Below are 19,421 nucleotides of genomic sequence, written 5' to 3'. Positions count from 1 at the left end.
CTTTACCAGCATTCATCCTGATTCTGCCATCATTAGCAATTCATCAACCCCATTTATTTTGTAAGGAAGGAAACAAATGGCATGCATATACATATATACATATATAGAATATCTATGCTGAGATAATTAAAATACCCCAATAAGGAAGGTGGGAGCTGTCCCACCATAACATGTATACCAAAAGCATCTGTGTGTGCAGCCCGTGTATGAACATCAACAGATTTGTGGTATGAAGTGACTTTAACAATACAACCTCAATAAAACCTGATCTGAACCATAGCAGGTCGAAAGGTAATCCAAATAACATGTTACACATAGTTAGATGGGAGATTATACCATCGAGAGGGAACATAGAGAAGGACATCATCACGGCTTTTACACTGAGTAACACACCCAGAACTGGGTATACTCTCACAAGGTATTAACAGGATTGACCAAGAGTCAAGTTTTCAAGTTCATTTGTATACATATTAACACAGTCAATAATGCGATGAAATGTATTGGGCAAGAGCATAATAACTGTGTAACAGCACTACACATAAATAAACCAAAAAATACAATACTACAAGTGACAAGGTAATGACAACTACATTTAAAAACATAGATTGAACATATATTAGAATTAACCTATAACACAGTATCCATATGTTAAAATTCGATTTCAATTTAAATATGTACAGAGAAATTAAACATTTGTAGCAAAATTAAACATTTACAGAGAAATGAAACTCTACAAGTTAAAAAATGTACAGAAGAATTTGCATAAAAAATAAATATATAACTGTGTTAAGAAGTTAAGCCTGTGCCATGTGCTATATTAAAGGTATATATATATTTTTATTGCAAAATACAATACAAATAGGCATATTCAAATACAATCACAAAAGTTGTTGCTTTCAGAACTGAGCATAGTATTTCTTACATTTAAGAAGAATAGAGTATAGACAGAACAACAATATAAAGTAAAACAATGGAAAGAAAGAAAAAAAAATCTTATAGGGGATCAATCAATAGTAAAAGTTGAGTAGCTCAGTCCATGGGGGACTTGGCTTGGGAACCCGGAGGGTGGCCTGTTCAAGTCCAGCATGGATAGAAAATATGGAAGGTGGACTGGTAGCTGGAGAGGAGGTGTCAGTTCACCTCCTGGGCACTGCTGGGGTGCCTTTGAGCAAGGCACCGAACCCCCCCTCAACTGCTCGCAGGGCGCCGCCCATCATCACTCCACATTTGCATGTCTATGAGCCTTGTACTTGTACTATATGTGTGTTTGGGGTTAAAAAATGCATGTAAATAAAAAAAAATTGAGTGAAAAAAGAATTTCCCCTGTTGAGGGGATTAATAAAGTATCTCTTCTTCTAAACTGTCATACCATGGAAGCCCTAAAAGGCCATACATACATACATACATTTTATTCCACCCGTTTTCCCGTGATAACGAGATAATTCATTTGAGATCTCGAGAAAACAAAACGACAGTCTAGTGTATTAAATCATTGCAGGAAACATCATTTAGTGTAGCAATGTCAACTGCGGTCAAGTGAGCAGACGTTCGGTTTTTCCTGATTTCAAGTGCACCCGTATTACAGAATGTATGGCAAATGCATGTAGTCCATGATACTGAGCGAGCAAACTTATTACACCACTGTAAAATCCCTTTGATCCATAATTTCTGACAAAGGTTTGTACACTTGATCTCAGGACTGGAGTGAGGATTAACCAAAGTGTATCAACCTTTGTCAGAAATTATAGAACAAAGGGATTTTACAGTAGAGTAAATATTGTACATAATGCCCTTTTCAATTCAAAATAATGAACTTTGAGGCTGAATTGCTCCAAAACTATACAGTAAATATGCTTTATACTGAGTGAGTGAACAGTCAGGATGGTCCTGAGATCAAGTGTACAAACCTTTGTCAGAAATTATGGAGTAATAGGTTTGCCCGCTCCGTATCATGGACTACATGCATTTGCCATACATTCTGTAATACGGGCGCACTTGATTTAATACACTAGACTATCGTTTTGTTTTCTCGAGATCTCGAATTAATTATCTCATTATCACGGGAAAACGGGTGGAATAAAATGTATGGCCTTTTAGGGCTTCCGTATCATACAGCAATAGGGCTTTCTTTGATTTCATAAGTTTTGAAGAATCAAAGTAAAGTGAAACGTTGTTTGTTTGTTTTTTTGAGAACATTTGTGTATAAATTAGTTTCCAGTAATAAAAGCGAAATTCAGTTTGTTTGAGGTTCTCAAATGGGGGGATGTCGTAAACTACCTGGCAACCCGTGACTCGGCGCGGTGGGCATGTCTCTGAAGTCTCGCGGTGGGCATGTCTCTGAAGTCTCGCGATACTCTGGCGCTGCCTGGGAGGAATAATGGCCGCCTTCGTAGCAATGGCTGGAGCAGGGAACAACACAAGAAGCATCTCGGAGCGTTTCAGCTGACCGAGAGGAGCGGCACCCACCGGGCACCCCCTCCTACCCCGGCTCCCCTGAACGGATGGGTAGAGGGGGTCTTCCCAAAAGGACACGAGAAGAAAAAGCGTCGGAGAGAAAGAGGAGCGGAGCGGACACCGCCGTACGGAGCTAGCGCTTAGCCGCCGCTGGTTGTCACTGCCGGGGGGGAACAAACCCGACAGCAGCCCCCCGACAACAACCGTGTGTGTCCGGGCACGGAGCGTGTGAACCACCGACAAACCGGGCTCCTCGCTAACATGAGCGGACCGGGGCAGGACAGCGAGCCGGAGGCGAAGGTGCTCCTCATCAAGCGGCTTTACAGGTGAAAGAGGCCGTTTGTGGCCGTGAAGCTAACCAACGGTCCTTGTTGTTGTTGTTGTTGTTGTTGTTGTTGTTGTTGTTGTGCTGGGGGGCTAACTTCAGCCTGTCACGACAATAAGTGACCCAGCGTGCCCTGCATGCTGCTCGGTGTGACCTCAGCTCACTGTGGCCGGGTTGTCATCACGCTTTGTCGGCTCATGTTTTTTTTTTTTAGCCGCCCAGGAGAAATGAAACAGGAAGCACGTTAGCCCCGCATTATTTAAAGATGCTTGTCTCCTGACACCTCCTCCTCCTCCTCCTCCTCATCACTCCTTGTCACCGTGCTCATGCTTTTGTCTCCCCTCAGGGCTGTGGTGGAGTCTGTGCACAAGCTGGATGCCATCATCGGCAGCAAAGCGTCCTACAGAGAGGTCTTCAAGCCGGAGAACATCAGCCTTCGCAACAAGTAATGTGCAGCATTGTGTGTGTGTGTGTGTGTGTGTGTGTGTGTCATACCAACATCTGGACAGCTGCTCTGACCGTGATCATGAAGTCAGACGCATCAACCAGTTCATTCAAAAGCTGGTGTTCAGTCTTTATCTGTGGCTCAGGAGGTCGAGCGAGTCGTGCATGTCCAAGTGTCCCTGAACCCCCAAATTGCTCCCTCACCTTGGATAAAAGTGTCTACGTGACGTCTACGAGACTAAACAAACAAATCGAACGCATTGTGATTTGCGTTCGCTCTCACAGCCCGTGAGTAAGATTATTTTCATACTGAAGGCTCGTGAAGAGAAAGAGGAAGCAGTGGGTAAATGTAAATGTGTTTACGACGATGTCGTAGACAGAGGTGACGGGATCTCGTTAGGTGAGTCTCGGTTGTGGTCGTGGGCTGCATAAGCGATGGGACAGAAAATGAATCGGCGCCTATTAATCGTGTCAGTCTTCTAACCGTGAAGATTTGCTACTTTTCTTTGGCGTATACATTCATACGTGGATAGATCGTCGGGATTTAGAAAAACACGACATTTAAAAACGTCACTTTAGGCTTTTTTTCAGTATTCCTGACATTTTAACGAAGCGATTAATCGGTTAATCAAAAGAGTAATTGTCAGATTTATCACTAATTATATTCACAAGACTGTGTATATCCCTGACTACCTCTAAACTTGGATACGTTGGTTGTGGTCGTGGGCTGCATAAGCGATGAGCTGATTAATTGATGAGACAGAAAATGAATCGGCGCCTACGTTGATTAACCGATTAATCGTGTCAGTTGTTTCTCAATTAAAATTCAGCTTGTTCCACCTTCTAACCGTGAAGATTTGCTACTTTTCTTTGGCGTATACAATCACACGTGGAAGATCATCGGGATTTAGACAAACACGACGTTTAAAAACGTCACTTTAGGCTTTTTTCAGTATTCCTGACATTTTAACGAAGCGATTAATCGGTTAATCAAAAGAGTAATTATCAGATTTATCACTAATTATTTTGACACTTGACACAGTACAAGGTTGTATGCATCGCTGACTACCTCTAAACTTGGTTCCGTTGGTTGTGGTCGTGGGCTGCATGAGCGATGAGCTGATTAATTGATGAGACAGAAAATGAATCGGCGGCTACGTTGATTAACCGATTAATCGTGTCAGTCGTTTCTCAATTAAAATTCAGCTTGTTCCACCTTCGAACTGTGAAGATTTGCTACTTTTCCTTGGCGTATACAATCACACGTTGAAGATCGTCAGGATTTAGACAAACACGACATTAAAAAAGCGATTAATCGGTTAATCGAAAGAGTAATTGTCAGATTTATCAGTAATTATATTGACACTTCAGTACAAGGCTGTGTGCATCCCTGACTACCTCTAAACTTGGATACATTGCACACATTTTAGGATGATTGTACACCTGTATTTAGAGTCATCGGTTCCCCAAGACATCGTTTAGTTTAAGTGCTGTGGTCACAGATTGTACTCGAGTCTCAAATGGGATGATTTGGCACCTCGGTGCGGGGTTCGTGTTATTGTCGAGTGTTGCATTATCCTCTCTGGCTTCGAAGAATGGGTCGACTAAGCGCAGAAGCGTCTCTTCAAAGAAAAGATAATGAGAAATACCGCTTCTGCTTACGTAATCTTGTTATTGGCCACACACAAAGGGGGAGACTGAGATTTCACAATAATCCGGTGAACGACTCCGAATCTAAATCAGGTCACAGCGAAATCGTGAGTCACAGAAGGGAAAGGCAGATTAGTGATAACACAAATATTTAGTTTTGTCAGTGAGTGAGTTGATGTTAGTGTCCAGTAAGCCTGCATATAGATTAGTCTTCTGGTTATTTACTCTATTAATCATGATAAACACCCACCATTCATTGTACACAGCTAGGCTTTTCTGTTCTGTTCCACCTGTTCACGTGAAACTAGGTTCACCTGTCAAACCGGTGACCCGACTACCTGCTAAACCTGTGCACTTGTGTTTTCAGGCTGCGGGAGCTTTGTGTGAAGCTGATGTTCCTCCACCCTGTCGACTACGGCCGTAAGGCTGAGGAGCTGCTCTGGAGGAAGGTCTACTACGAAGTCATCCAGGTTATCAAGACCAACAAGAAGGTACCTGCCTCTGCAGCTGTCGAAGGGGAAATAAAATCCTCTGGATGTGTTAACTAACCACTTTTTTCTGTTGTTGACATCCTGGCTGACACTTAAAGGTCAACTCTTCTACGACATCTGCCATTTCGTGGTCGCCTGGGTGTGACGTACTTCACAGAGTATCGAGAGCGTGTGCATGTCATGCACGAGTGTGCCCTAAAATGTCACTCTTGACACGGAGCTCTGCTCTAGCACTCACAATCAAGCGTAGCTGGATCGATTCGGAGCTGAATTCTGTCATAAAAATGTTTCCAGCCTGAGTCAGACGAGTAAAAAAAAAAAATGTACCTGTCATTGAGATAAATAAATACTAAAACATTTGAATGTCATCAGCAGCTGAGGTTTAATCATTAACTGCGTGCTGCTGAGATGATGAGAGCTGCTCGAAATCTGATTTAAATAGCCTCGAGTGAGGTGACTTGAGTACGTCAAACACAATCTGGAGACAAACAGACCTGTGGCCCGCTCCGCATCTCTGCTTGAGGCTAGAGACTCTAAGGCTATGTGAGCTGCTGCAACACACTCCAAACAAACCGTGATTGTTAGAGTTGCGTTGTTGTGTTAATGAAGATGCGATGTTTTGAAGAGGAAGAACACTGCGCGCTGTTAAAAATCCAATATTTCTGGTTCTGCTGCATCGACTATATCGACAGTGATATAGGCACTCTGTGGAGCGTCTGGCGTCTCCTCTAGTGGGTTTCTTTTGCATTCAAAAGACTTCAAAACCAACAACAATGTAGATTTGTATTGGTATTGTCAGCCAGCAGTTCCCTACTTCTGTCAACAGCCAGATGTTTGAAAAAAAAGCTACTAAGAGGGTTGGAAACTCATGTGAGATATGCTACATCTGTAAATCTCCTGCCTGATCAGTACATACGTGCGCAACTCTCATGGGACATGAGATGGGAGCTACTTCCATACGTTATATGGAGCTACTTATTGTCATATATCAGGTTTATGTATGCTGGGCCACTCGGGGGTTTGTTTCTGGGCCGGCTGTGGCCCGTGAGCAGCCAATTAAATAGGCCGAATGTACAGTATGTTTCAGCGTGCTACGTAGATCCTGTTTATTTGTGTTGTTCTGGTGATCTCTCTCTCTAATGTCTCCGAGCCTCATCTTTTCTTTCCTCCTTTCACTGTAGCACATCCACAGTCGCAGCGCGCTGGAGTGTGCCTACCGTACACATCTGATCGCAGGCGTGGGCTTCTACCAGCACCTGCTGCTCTACATCCAGTCACACTACCAGCTGGAGCTACAGGACTGCATCGACTGGACCCACGTCACGGACCCACTGATCGGTCAGACGCGCAAACACAGACACAGATGTCGAACAAACAACACAAGCAGCATCTAATCTCTGATGTGCAACATTCACACAGTTTGTTTTTTTAGTTTTTATTGTACTCTGTTCTAATTCACAGACCAGTAGCTTTTTCTTTTCTTGTGAAATCTAAATCCTATTCGACCCGGTATTATGAATATTTTGTGGATTTAATATTTAAACGGGCACAAACTCTCTGAAAGAGAGTCCCTCTAGAAAGCCTGACCTCATTTACAGCTCACTCTCCGGATAATGAGCGGCGTGACCGCACCGTCGCATTTACACCAGGTGTTTATGTGTCCATTGTCTTTCGAGGCCTGTATCAGATGTCAGTGTTCCCTTGAACTATGCAAAGCAGACAAACGGGTGGAGAAGCGCCAAGTCAGTCAGCGAGGAGAGCACAGACAGGTGCAGGTTGCGGCCTGTAGTCGTCCTTTGCCTCGGGTGGCCTTATCTGTCACTCTGTAGTTTGATACATTCAGTTTTGACAAATGCAGCACACAGAATTCCTGCACATAGATGTAATTAAGCAGGTTAATAGAGCCTGTAATCCCTTTTTTTCCCAGCATGAAGTGAGAATGTCTTATCTTAGTTTCTTCTTGATTCCCTAAAACCAAAAAAACATGTAGACCATAACCTCTTCGGGACAGACACTGTCTCGAGTAATGAGGCTGTCTCTGACATTTGCTGCTTTGCTGGACTTGAAGCTTGTTCGTCTGTTACATAACTCCGAGTCATTTCGCTCAGTGCATCAGCTAAACGCTTGAAAAGAAGAAAAAAAACAACCTTTGTGTAATTTGTTCCCCGCGCAGGCCGAAAGAAACCAGTGTCAGCCACCCCCAAGGAGATGGAGTGGGCACAGATGGCCTGTCATCGCTGTCTGGTCTACCTTGGAGATCTAGGTAATAACACGATAATAGAATATGCAAATAATACATCTCTCTGCACAGATTGTAGAGGTGTGAGACAGCATGTGTGTGTCATTCAGCGTGGGAAATTTTGGCTTAGCTACAGGGGAGAATTGGCAGGAAGCTGTCGGTCGGTCGGTTTAGACTTTTGTGATACAGAGATATTTGTATTTTGATTCATTTTTTAATTTATTAAACTGGAAATCTCAGAAGAAAAAGAACTGATCTCTGTAGCATTTTAGATTTAGTGAAAGAAAATGTAAACATATTAGATTTCAGCCAACGTTTATGATTTTTGTTTAGTAATTCGTGTGTCAGAAATAAGGACGTTATGCATTTCTTATGTTTTTCCTCTGCAGCCCGTTATCAGAACGAACTTGCAGGGGTGGAGGCCGAGCAGCTGGCAGAAAGGTTTTACCATCAGGCCTTGTCTGTCATGCCACACGTAGGTGAGTAAATGTAATGTAAGGTTTCTTAACGCAGCGCTTCTCTGTTCGCGTGTTGAAGGAGAAGCCGTTAAAGTTTGTTTTCTGTGCTGGAAGAGGGGCGGCAAAAGATTGTAGTAACAGTCAGGACAAAAACAAAAATGTTAAATCGTATTACTGACAAATATAAATACTGTTCCTAACGTTAATGTGGAAAAAAAGTGATGTTTAGACTGTAAATACATCATTATATATCCAAACGCTATTTAAAGGTTACCAAAACCTCCGAGAATGTGAGGACACTTTGACCGTATACAGGCTAAACGGGAGGAGGAATTCAACATTGACATTAGCCCAGAAGAATTTACAAATGTGGAGGGAGAAAAATTTGACCTTCTTCTTCTTCTTCTTCTTCGTCACACCTAAAACAAAGAGTAAGCAAAGTGGCTCACAGCAGCCATGTTGGCGGATATGTGGGAGCAAAAAATCCAACTGTGCTCCTTTTTGGGTCACTGGAAATGATTGATATATAGTCAAGATATTTCTAATTGCAAGACAATAAATTGGTACAAGACTTCTGCTACTATTTATAGTATGGAAAAATGACAAACCAACATCGATTGAAAGAGAATGGGTAAAATAATACAAATCATGAACTGACCACAGAATAAACCCAAGAAACCAGATTTGTATTCAGCCGTTAAAACTTCATAAATCTGCTCATTGGCTTCCGTTCAGAGACTTAGATGAATCCTGCTGCACGTGTTTGTACATAACAGAGTCTGGGGTTATAATGAGTTTATTAGTGAGCTCCAAATGTGCTGACACGGTGTTAAATTTGTACATTTACATTGATCAGAACTGTATTTGTGGCTCGAGTTGGTTTACTGATTTATTTTTGAGCCTAACATTGTTCCTCCTATTATTTTGAAGGAACACATAAGGTCTTAGCTTTACTGAAGTCATTTGTCTTTGGCATGCTTCGTCTTTAACGTGTTCACCCACCTGTCTGCAGGAATGCCTTTTAACCAACTGGGCACACTGGCTGGGAGCAAGTTCTACAACGTCGAAGCGACCTACTACTACCTACGCTGGTGAGTTGATGTGTGGTTATGTGTGACGTTAACCTCCGAGCCACAACCCAACGAGTCAAGAGTCTTAACGGATATCTGTTTCATGCCAGCATCCAATCGGACGCCCCCTTCGAGGGCGCATACGGCAACCTGAAGCGCCTGTTTGATAAAGCCGCCAAGATGTACCACCAGGTCAAGAAGCAGGAAATGAAGAAGCTGTCTCCGTCTCGACAAAGGTGAGGAGGACTCACAGGAAAATCGATGTCGATACAACGTATGAAAACTTGTGTTAGTCCCTGGAGTTTATTCTCAGAGGACGTCTAATTAGATTTCCAGACTAATGTGTTCAAGTTTCCTCTGAGGCCTCCTCAGATCGTGAGCCCTCGCTGATCACCCGTGGATTTCACCGGTTTATCTGGCACAAATCCGTCTTAGTTCTGTCATCAGGGATGTCAGCTGAAGTGGAGTCATTTTTAAAATCTATATCTAATCTTTAATCACATAATTACCGACTCGCTCACCCGCCACAGTGGCACTCTTAACCAGTGGTGGGATAACGCAGCATCTCTCTCTGGAGATGGGATTAAATAAGTGATGATCCCTGCGGGGGGAAATTAGATTGTTGGAGCAACAAAAGTGGTGGGAACGAGACAAATATGCACACAAACGAAGAATGAAAGATACTAACGAACAGACGTGAGTGGTGTCGTTCTCAGAGGATGGAGAAAGTCTTAGCAACAGTAAAAAGAGAGTGATGCAATGGCAACATGTTGCATTCAACACACAAACTTTTCTCTAAAACGTGAACATGTGAAATGAATTTCTCCATTTCGGTCAGGAAAAATGCTCAATTTGACGTGTGATGTATGATTTTGATGATTTTGCTTTGACTTTTTTCTGCAGATCAAAAGACATTAAGCGCCTCCTGGTGAGCTTCATGTACCTTCAGAGTCTGCTGCAGCCCAAGAACAGGTGAGCGTCACTCATCTGCTGTCCATTCAACCATCCAACAGTGGACGTAAGCCACGAGATGTAAAGATCATTGTGTCGCCTCCTCTCCTCTTTCTGTCTGTAGCCTAATGGAGACGGAGCTGACGTCGCTCTGTCAGTCGGTGCTCGAGGACTTCAACCTGGTGCTGTTTTACCTCCCGCCGCCGACGCACGGCGGCGCTCACCACTCCCCCAGCGAGGAAGAAGAGGAGCAGCAGCAGCAGCATGCCGACAGCTCGTGCCCCGTGCTGCCCGACACCCTCGTCTTCAAGATGGTGGTCACTTGTCTGATGGTGGTGCACAGCCTTAAGAGAGGAGGTCAGTGAACGAACAAACCACAATCGTTGTGCTCTTATATCTAGATCAGATGGAGTAATTAGTAGAAGAGGAAGAAGACACCAGCCAGGCTCTGGAGCCAAAACACCCACTAAAGTTGTGCATGTTTGCTGCCATCATCAGAGGATCTGTGATGGATTGTCTCCCAAACTGAAATTTGGAAGAGATAAATACAGAAATACATTATGACTTCTGGAACTATGATGGCTGATACAAGATGTTTTTGTATTTGAGCCCTCGAGAGGAAATTATGTTTTCTCTTAAATCTTTTAAAGGGCTCATAGACATGCAGTGTGATTGGATGGGATGATGGTATGATATATCTGCTCGAGGTACTTTGGTACCTGCCACCCTCTGGATCCCGAGCCAAATCCCGACAGGCTGAGCTACTGCCTGCCCAAAGATAGCGGGCAGGACATTTTACAGTTGAAAAATAAACTGCTGTCATGTGGTGACACTGTTTCAAAACATATCTTTGCCATTTCTTGGCATCTGTCAGCTCTAAAGATATCCGTAGATGCGCATGGAGCTGATATTGTCCAGGCTGATTTATTAGCTGCGTTCTATTTATACCACGCTGAGAACTGCTGTTTTGTGGCAGCAGTTTTTATCACAGGAACCTTTTGCTGGTATAAAACTGAAATGTCGTGTTGTGTCTTCAGGATCGAAGCAGTACAGCGCGTCCATAGCTTTTACTCTGGCGCTGTTCTCCCATCTGGTGAACCACGTCAACATCCGGCTGCAGGCTGAGCTGGAGGAAGCGGAGACCCAGGTGCCTCCACTTCACACTGACGCCCCAGGTAACTGCAAGTTCATTTAGATCCTCAGAAGTCAAAGTGCTGCTCTTTGTGGTTTAACATGTATTTTTTGGGAGAGCTACAGAAGCATGTGAGGTTTTTACAAGTCCAGAGTTGTTTAAAGTCATGAGTTAATCGCTCTGTCTGACATTTTCTCTTGTCTAGATGACCCAGAGATGAGAGATTTGTCAGCTCCACCGACCGACCGCCCCGACGAGAAGCCTCTGCAGAATGGCTCCCTGGAGCAAGAAGACGAGGAGGAGGAGAAGGACGAAGACGGCAGCGAAAGGGTCGGCACAAAAAAGCAAAGCAGCGTGGAAGAACAGCGCAAGTTGGAAGAAGAGAAACAGAGACAGAAGAAGAAGTACACCCGCCTCTCCAGACTCCGCAGACGCCGCTGTGCCCGCAAGGACACCCGCGGGGAGGACGAAAGCGACCTGAGCGAAGGATTCGAGAGCGAGGACGACGAAGACGACGACGAAGAGAGGAGGGGTCACGCTGATCCGACAAGCGGCGTCACGGCGGGTACCCCGCCCAATCCTCCACCTATCAGGAAGGAGTCCAAGAGAGATCACCTGGGTGAGGAGGGCAGCTGGGGGAGTGGCTCAGAGGAAGAGGAGGAGGAGGAAGAAGGAGGGACGGCGTTTGACGTAGAGACCGACTCGGACATGAACAGCCAGGAGTCTCGCTCAGACCTGGAAGACATCGAGGACACGGAAAACTCTGACAACTTGGAGGGTCAGGCGCGGGAACACCAGGACGAAGAAGAGGACGAAGACCACCCTAAAGAAGAAGGAGGCGACAGAGACGGCGACACACCTCCGACCACTAACGGGCCTCTCAATCCCAGCGACTCCAGCATCAGCAGCAACCTCCAGGCGATGTCCTCGCAACTCTTCCAGGCAAAGCGCTGCTTCCGCCTCGCGCCGACCTTCAGCAACATGTTACTGAGGCCTCAGGCCTCATCTTCTTCGGGGATTCCCACCCCTACTGACGCCTCTGCTCCTCCTTCCCAAGAGACGCCCCCTCCTCCTGGGGATTCACCCTGTGAAATGAACCCTGGCACCGCCAACGGAACCAACGAAAACGGTAACGCGCCTCGATGTTTAAAGTAATCTGACTTTTTTGTGTAAAATGTGTAAAAATGTGACTTTGCTGACATCGGACTTTTTTTTGCTTTGCTCTTCTAGACTTGGACTCCGATTCCGAAGGCAGCCAACACAGTACTCAATCAGTACACAGTGAGAAAACCCTCTTAGAGAAGCTGGAGATCCTGACCAATCAGGGGTTGATCCAGGTGGTGAAGGTCTTTATCGACTGGCTAAGGACAAACACCGACATTATTCTCATGTGTGCACAGGTGAGAGGGCAGCATGTACCGCTTTTGTCTACAAATCCGGTGACATTTTCAGAGCAAGTTTTTTTTTTTTTTAACGAAGCGCTTCTCTCTGCAGAGTTCTCAAAGCCTGTGGAACCGACTCTCTGTGCTGCTCAACCTGCTACCAGACGGTAGCAAGATGCTCGAGGCTGGTGAGTTACAGATAAACTGCACAGCACAGATAAACACAGGATGGCACAGCAGTGTCTGGGTTTTTTTTAATTTATTTTTTTATTCCCACTGGGTCCACTAAAGGTCCTTTGAGACACGGGGTGAAGACATTTCCTAAACCGCTATGATAGAAGATCTTTTATGTCTGCAGCCAGAGCTAACCGCTGAAACAGCTGGCTTAGCTCTGCCTGAAGGTTAAAACATCTTCCTGGCTCTGAAACTCATTCATTTGCATGTTTTATAAAAACTGAAGTGTTACAGAGACAGTTTGTGGTTTTTCAGGGTGTTAGTAAGAGGACTGCTTCTTGGCCAAGCTGGTGACTTCCTGGCAGTCTGGGGGTTGCCACAAACGATTATTTTGATAGTCGACTAATCACAGATTATTTTTTCGACTAATTTGATCATACGTAAATTGACTGTAAAACATACAGCTTATCGCACCAGAATGCAGCTGATCAGGTCATCAGCTTTCAGCTTGAAGTATGAGCTAACTGAAAATAAAAACAATTGATGATAGCTCATTAACCCTTTAATGAGAGTCCACGGCCCCGGGAAATGGCGAGGTCCGGGCGGGCGGGCGCTGTAAAGCTCGCGGCCCCACCTTCGCCCTCGAGCCTTTCAAAGCCGTCCCCGAACTGGTCGTGGCACACCGCCGCGGAGGACATGCGCCCAAAAACAAAACAAAACAAAACGATGCGTAAACTACTAAATTTGTTGTCGACGATTTTGTTTGTTGACATAATCGTGACTAAGCGACTAATCGTGGCAGCCCTAGTTGAGGATATAAAATCAAATCAAAGCCCAAAATCACAAAGTACATTTACCTCAGAGGGCTTTACAATCTGTCCAGGGAGTGACAGCCTCTGTCCTTAGACCCTCGGATATGAAGTGACCAGCCCGGCCAAGAAATAGTTCTAGTGTAACAAGCTGTGAAATGTTTTGATATGAGTGTTATCACAGACACATGAGTGGTATAAATCTTCACATACAACTCTATACAGTGGTCAGAACTGAGTATTTTTTCATGCATTATGTTAATTTTGTCCACATCTCTGATCTCATCCCTGCACCGTGTGCACTCACTTAACAAACAGTGCTGATACTCGGCTCTCACGCTGAATATTTCTCTCCCTGTGGCCGAGCTCTGTGTTTATTTATCCATGTGTTTGTATTACAGAGCTCGGCCTGAACGCGGAGGTGACGGAGCTGTTAAATGAGTGCGAGCAGCCCGGTTTGGTCCAGAGTCTGCTGCTGCCTGAGGATTTGGCTCTGCGGCACCTGCCCGCTCTCAACGTAGCTCACCGACGCCTTGATTTTACTCGCCGCAACCCTTCCCTCAGTCCACTACAGGAGGTATAAAACACACAGATACACACAGATGTTTAATCTTGGTTAGAACACAAGGAACCAAAAGGTGTCAGCTGTCTACCTTGTGAATTTTGCCAGAGCAGAATTATCTTAATTTCAGAAATTTCTGTGCACAGAATCCAAGCCTGTTTTATCGAGAAACAAAACTTCACTCAGTCGCTGCTTGTTCATGCTGCTCCTGTATTGTTCCCATTGTTGAATTAAGAAAACAATCTGCAGATGAATCCATAATGGAAATGATCTTTAGTCCTTCGTGCCGGGAGAAAAAAAAACCTGTTCTTATGTTTGCTGACGAACCAAAATGTCCTTCACCATCTGCAGTGTTAAATGTGGCATGTCACATATCCAGTCCACAAGTGCGTGGGTAAGGCAGAAGCTGTCTTGAGTTGTTCGTCGTTTAGGGAGATCACAAAAAGTTTAAACACTACATCGACGTCATTGACATCACAGTTTTTAGTTTATGTTTGCAAACAGCTGCTTATTTGCACATCCTGCAGACATAAAGCGTCCGTCACAGTCTTTGTTTCAGACGATGTTTTCAACATAATTCCAATATTAATATACTCTTTACTAACTCTTAAGGGATCTATCTGGCTCTTTAGGAGCTTTGTGCTCCACTTCACCAGTCGCTAACTTTGTCTGTCTGCTGTCTGACGGCGGTGCGGGTAGAGTGCAGCGGATTCATCAGAGATTTTTTTTTCGCTGAAAACAGCTGCCCGCTGCAGCTAAAAACAGCCCTGATGAGAGCGCTGGGACTGAACCAAAACTGTAAAGTTGTGAGATGTACCAACCAAAAAAGAAAAGTTTCTGTAGAGCTGTGGAGAACTGCTGAGTCGGACGATGGCTCTCTGTGGGGTCATTAGTACGGGAGACACCTTTCTCATTACACACAGTCGTTTGACCCGGTGTTGACGTGGAAATATTGATTTAAAGCAGCTTTAAACCATTGGGGTATGTGCATTTATTCTATTTTTAGCATCCCATCTTTAACAGGACGTTTAGACACTGAAACACGTCAAAAAGTTTAGTGGTCACGATGAAAGTCTTTTTATTTTACATAATATTTTCTAATCAAATATGCATAAAATATATACAAAACATATTCTTCTCTCCAGTGCGTCGTGCGAGTCTGCTGCATTCGCAGTTTTGGCCACTTCCTAACAAATCTCCAGGGCAACGTGCTGCACTTCAACCCGGAGGCGGGAATCTTCACCAGCATCAGCCAGTCCGAGCAGGACAATCTGGTCCAGCAGGCCAAGGCCCAGTTCCGAATGGTGAGTGACATTTGAACAATGACCAAGAAGAACCACGGGGCCCGCCGTGCCCGCCAGGTCTCGTTCAGACTGTGAGAACGCTCGCTTTGTAACTGTCGACCTAAATAAATGTGAAGAAAATTTAATTACCGGCTTGGAAGCAAAATGTTTTTTGTTTTTTGTTTTTTGCTTGTGAGCGAAGCAGCTGTCCCTTTTTTTTAATGTTGACTCTGCTGCTTTTATCTTTATTTGTTCAGGCTGAAGAGGAAGCTCGTCGAAACCGCTTAATGAGGGATATGGCTCAGCTCCGACTACAGGTTTTTAATATTATCACTCTTGTTTACCATGTCTGTGTTTCCCCAGCACTGATTCAGCATGGACACAGCTGTGTGTGGATCAGTCATCATTGGCAAATGTCCCCAGTCTTATAGAAAATCATTTATTTTACTTAAATAAAATATAAATTTATTGACTTAAGTTGCTGTTTTGAAGAATAATGTTTGCTCAGAAGCAAAGCAGGTCTAAATCTCAAAACACTTGATGATAAAGGAAGCCTGAGATACTCATATATTATATTTCCACGACCATAAATACGTCAGTAATAATAATTACATCTGTTGACTCTCTCTTTCTGTCTGTTCCCTGCAGTTGGAGGTGTCGCAGCTAGAGGGCAGCCTTCAGCAGCCTAAGGCTCAGTCATCCATGTCTCCCTACCTGGTGCCAGACACAGCTGCTCTCTGCCAACATCTGAACCTCATCCGGCAGCTGGCCGGCAGCGGCTGCTTCATCATTATCATCCCACGGACAGGTCAGTGCGCTGCCACATCCTCTGTCTGTCTGTCTGTGAGCAGTGTGTTATGTTGTGTTCAAGCTGCCCATCAATGATAGATCAGCTAAGCCGTGGCAACGACGTCAAATCTTGATATTTTAACCAAAATATAATATCTTTTTGCTCATGTACTTAATCTGGACTGCTTCCGTGTTGTAGTGATCGATGGACTCGACAGGTTGAAGAAGGAAATTGCCGGTGCGAGGGATGGCATTCGCTTCCTGGAGTCTGAGTTTCGCAAAGGCAACAGGTGAGCGCCGAGCTTCCTGCTGCACTTTTTAACTTTCAGAGTTTCATTCTGTTGAACATGAACCTCACTGTGATCACGTCCTGCTGTAGGTACATCCGCTGCCAGAAAGAGTCGGGTCGAAGTTTTGAAAGAGATAAGCTGAAACGTCAGGACATCGAAGCCTGGTAAACCATGCTCCACTTCTACAGTTATACACACTCACTGGATGAGTCGGACTTCGGTTTGAAACGGTTCTGTTCTTCTTTCTAGGCATTTATACAAGATGGTGGACAGTTGTCGTCAGCTAACCGTCTCCCAGAGCAACGGAGATGAAGACACGGCCGGCATGGTGACCATTCTCACCGGCCATCAGGTGGAAGAGCTTTGCACTCGGTCATCAGCGATGAAGGTCAGTTAGAGACAAGAACAGACACTCACACGCCGACATTTTACACCAAGACCAGTAAAGCCTGTTTGTTTTTACCACAGGACTGTTTCCAGTGAAGAAACTCTGCTGTGTTTCTGTAAAAATCCACAGGGTCTATAGTAATCCAAGATCTTTTTTGTTCTTTTTATAAAGGGTTCTTAATATCTTAATATCTAATTTCATTGGCTCTGGTTCTTGGATTCAGCACTATTCACCAATAAATAATCTTAGTTGGAATAAACCTGCCTGCTACATGATTGTTTGTAGTTGAACAGGCTCAGCCAACACTGATATAAATCCTGCTCTGTCAGCCGATAAGTCCAGTACAGTAAGATATGTTTAAGGTCAGTTTGTTCAACCTTGAGTTTTAGTTTTTTAACGTGTAAAAGTTCCTGCTCAGTACATGTCATGCTCACAATTTTAAGATTTATGATTCATATTTTTGTTGATTTATCGTTGAAGAAAATAACATCGCCCTATATCGTACTTGATTTTAACATCATATATTAATGAGGATCAGTCTTTAAACATTCAGTATCAGCCGTACTCTCATATAAATAGATCCCTTCAACCCATTTTGTGTCATCTGAACACATCTAAATGCATAAAGTGTTTAAACCTGTTCTGGTTGGCCGCACTTAAAGGGACAGTTCAGTTTCAGAAAGTTGTATTGGGGTGTAAAAATGCTGTTTGCACTTCAGTTGAGAAGCACACTGACTTTGTAGACTGTAGCTGTCAGATGTGACCGTCCTTTCTAATCTTTCTTTCTTGTCAGCGGACATGTTTGAACATTTGCATCGGCTGTGCTGACAAAAATCTATGTAGCAAAATGTAAAAGCAGGTTTCATTTCTCTTGTCTGCATTCATTTGCATGTCCGGTGTTTTTTTTCCCTTCCCTCCCAGGCGGCGATTCAGGCGGCGGGCTCCGCGGGCATGGAGCTGAAGAACATCACGGAGTTCTACCGGCAGTGGAAGGAGATCGGCTGAGAGCTCAAACGGGGGGCAGCTGTCGGCGCTGCGAACAGCTGATCGATCACAACACTCGCTCCCTCTCTCTCTCTCCCACTCTTTTTGCTCTGTGTGTATCTGCGTCTCCAAAGGCAAAAAAACAACTCAAACGAAAGCTGAATCGAAGGAAAGAGTTAAAAGCTTAGAGGGGTGGAAAAAGTTAAAACAGTGGAGTAAAAAAAAAATCAATAAAAAGAGGAAATGCGGGCGAAACGGCGCTATAAGAAACAGCAGATCTCCCACCTCCCACTCCCATTCCTAAACATAAAGAGCGACCCCCAGTGGTCGGGGGTGCGGAAACGGTGGGGGAACGCTACACAACTTTTAAGTGCCCCTGGTTCACACCCTAACCAGGAAATACACTGTATATGTTAGCAAACGAGTACATACGTGTCAAGAGAGAAACCACACACACACACACACACACACATACACACACATCGACACATTCATGCTCAGATGAATCCATATAGATATTTAGAGCAGTGGTTTGGATTTCCGTTCCCCCCCTTCCCCTTTCCCTTCAGTCTGTATTTGAGAAACAGGGTTAAGAATGTGCGAGTGTGTTAGGGCTGCGTTTTTTTGGAAAAAAGTCGAGGGTGTATGACGACAACCTTTTTAAGAGATGGAGAAAACACACTCCGTCCACCTGACACCCGAGGCATCCAGCCTTAAGAAACAAAAAGCAGGCGTCTCATAGCTCATAGGCCTCTAGGAAGGGTAGAGGAAGACAAATGTACACTTCTCCAGGATCGGTTTCTTTCCTCTTTTTGGCTTTTTTTCCAAAAAAAACAAAAAAACATTTTGGTTTTGTTTTTTTTCTTTATTTGCGGTGTACTTTTGTGACCAGTGACTTATGTATTGTGCTATCTCTGTATGAGAAGAGGAAAGGAAAAAAAAAAAACACGACAGGTGTTGCCCTGTTAAAGGTTTTAATTTGGATTTTATTTTTATACCCAAATGATTGTTTATTTTGCTTTTTTGTAAGCTGAATCTGAATGAAATATGCAAGAATGTTTAAGGGAAAGGAAAGGGTTAGTTTGTCGTGCGTTGATCCACTGAACAAGTCCTTCAGTTCTGAAAAAAAATAAAAAAAATAAAAAAACTGTAATCCAGAATTTATTTAACAAGGTGTCATGTTAGAGGGAGGTAGAAGACGATTGGCCTCGTGTTGTAGCTAGAGGCTCAGATAAGAGAGAGAGGGGGTGGTGGGGTGGGCCAAGTTTGACTTTCCCCAGAGAAACGTGGGTTGTGTTTGGACCCCTGTAAACTCCTAAAAATGTGTCCCATCTACATCACCATTTCCATAGTGATTGTCCCATCATGCACAGTGCAAAAGAAATCCAGTATATGTGTGTGGCCATGCATTGAACAATAAAAAGAACCTCATATGAGATGATGACTTCTTTCTTCCTAACCCTCTCTCTCACATTATGTGGATAATAAATTAGCGCTGGAACGATTTAATCGACAGAAAATTGACCATTAAACGATCGTTCTCCGC

The 19,421-nt window shown here is 44.1% G+C and overlaps 1 protein-coding gene across 1 annotated transcript; it reads left to right on the top strand.

Annotated features, from left to right (window-relative positions):
• Positions 1–2,303: 2,303 nt before the first annotated feature.
• Positions 2,304–19,311, top strand: smg5 (SMG5 nonsense mediated mRNA decay factor). The gene is made up of 22 exons (XM_019279132.2): positions 2,304–2,780; positions 3,126–3,224; positions 5,241–5,364; positions 6,546–6,702; positions 7,538–7,627; positions 7,993–8,082; positions 9,074–9,152; positions 9,242–9,367; positions 10,035–10,103; positions 10,207–10,439; positions 11,120–11,257; positions 11,420–12,343; positions 12,445–12,614; positions 12,709–12,784; positions 13,981–14,156; positions 15,287–15,445; positions 15,682–15,741; positions 16,073–16,232; positions 16,413–16,503; positions 16,593–16,667; positions 16,753–16,891; positions 17,813–19,311. The coding sequence occupies exons 1-22, from the start codon at positions 2,716–2,718 to the stop codon at positions 17,894–17,896; spliced, it is 3,384 nt and encodes a 1,127-aa protein (XP_019134677.1). The 5' UTR covers positions 2,304–2,715; the 3' UTR covers positions 17,897–19,311.
• The last annotated feature ends 110 nt before the right edge of the window (positions 19,312–19,421 follow it).

The sequence above is a fragment of the Larimichthys crocea genome, chromosome XIII (assembly GCF_000972845.2).
Source record: "Larimichthys crocea isolate SSNF chromosome XIII, L_crocea_2.0, whole genome shotgun sequence".
NCBI lineage: Eukaryota > Metazoa > Chordata > Actinopteri > Sciaenidae > Larimichthys > Larimichthys crocea.
This window is presented reverse-complemented; position numbering and strand designations above follow the sequence as displayed.

Excerpts from the sequence above, each read along its gene's own strand:
- smg5 (XM_019279132.2), top strand. The coding sequence starts at position 2,716 with ATGAGCGGACCGGGGCAGGACAGCGAGCCGGAGGCGAAGGTGCTCCTC. Across the intron at positions 10,440-11,119 it reads GCACAGCCTTAAGAGAGGAG|GATCGAAGCAGTACAGCGCG; the intron begins GTCAGTGAACGA and ends TTGTGTCTTCAG. Across the intron at positions 15,446-15,681 it reads CCAAGGCCCAGTTCCGAATG|GCTGAAGAGGAAGCTCGTCG; the intron begins GTGAGTGACATT and ends TTATTTGTTCAG.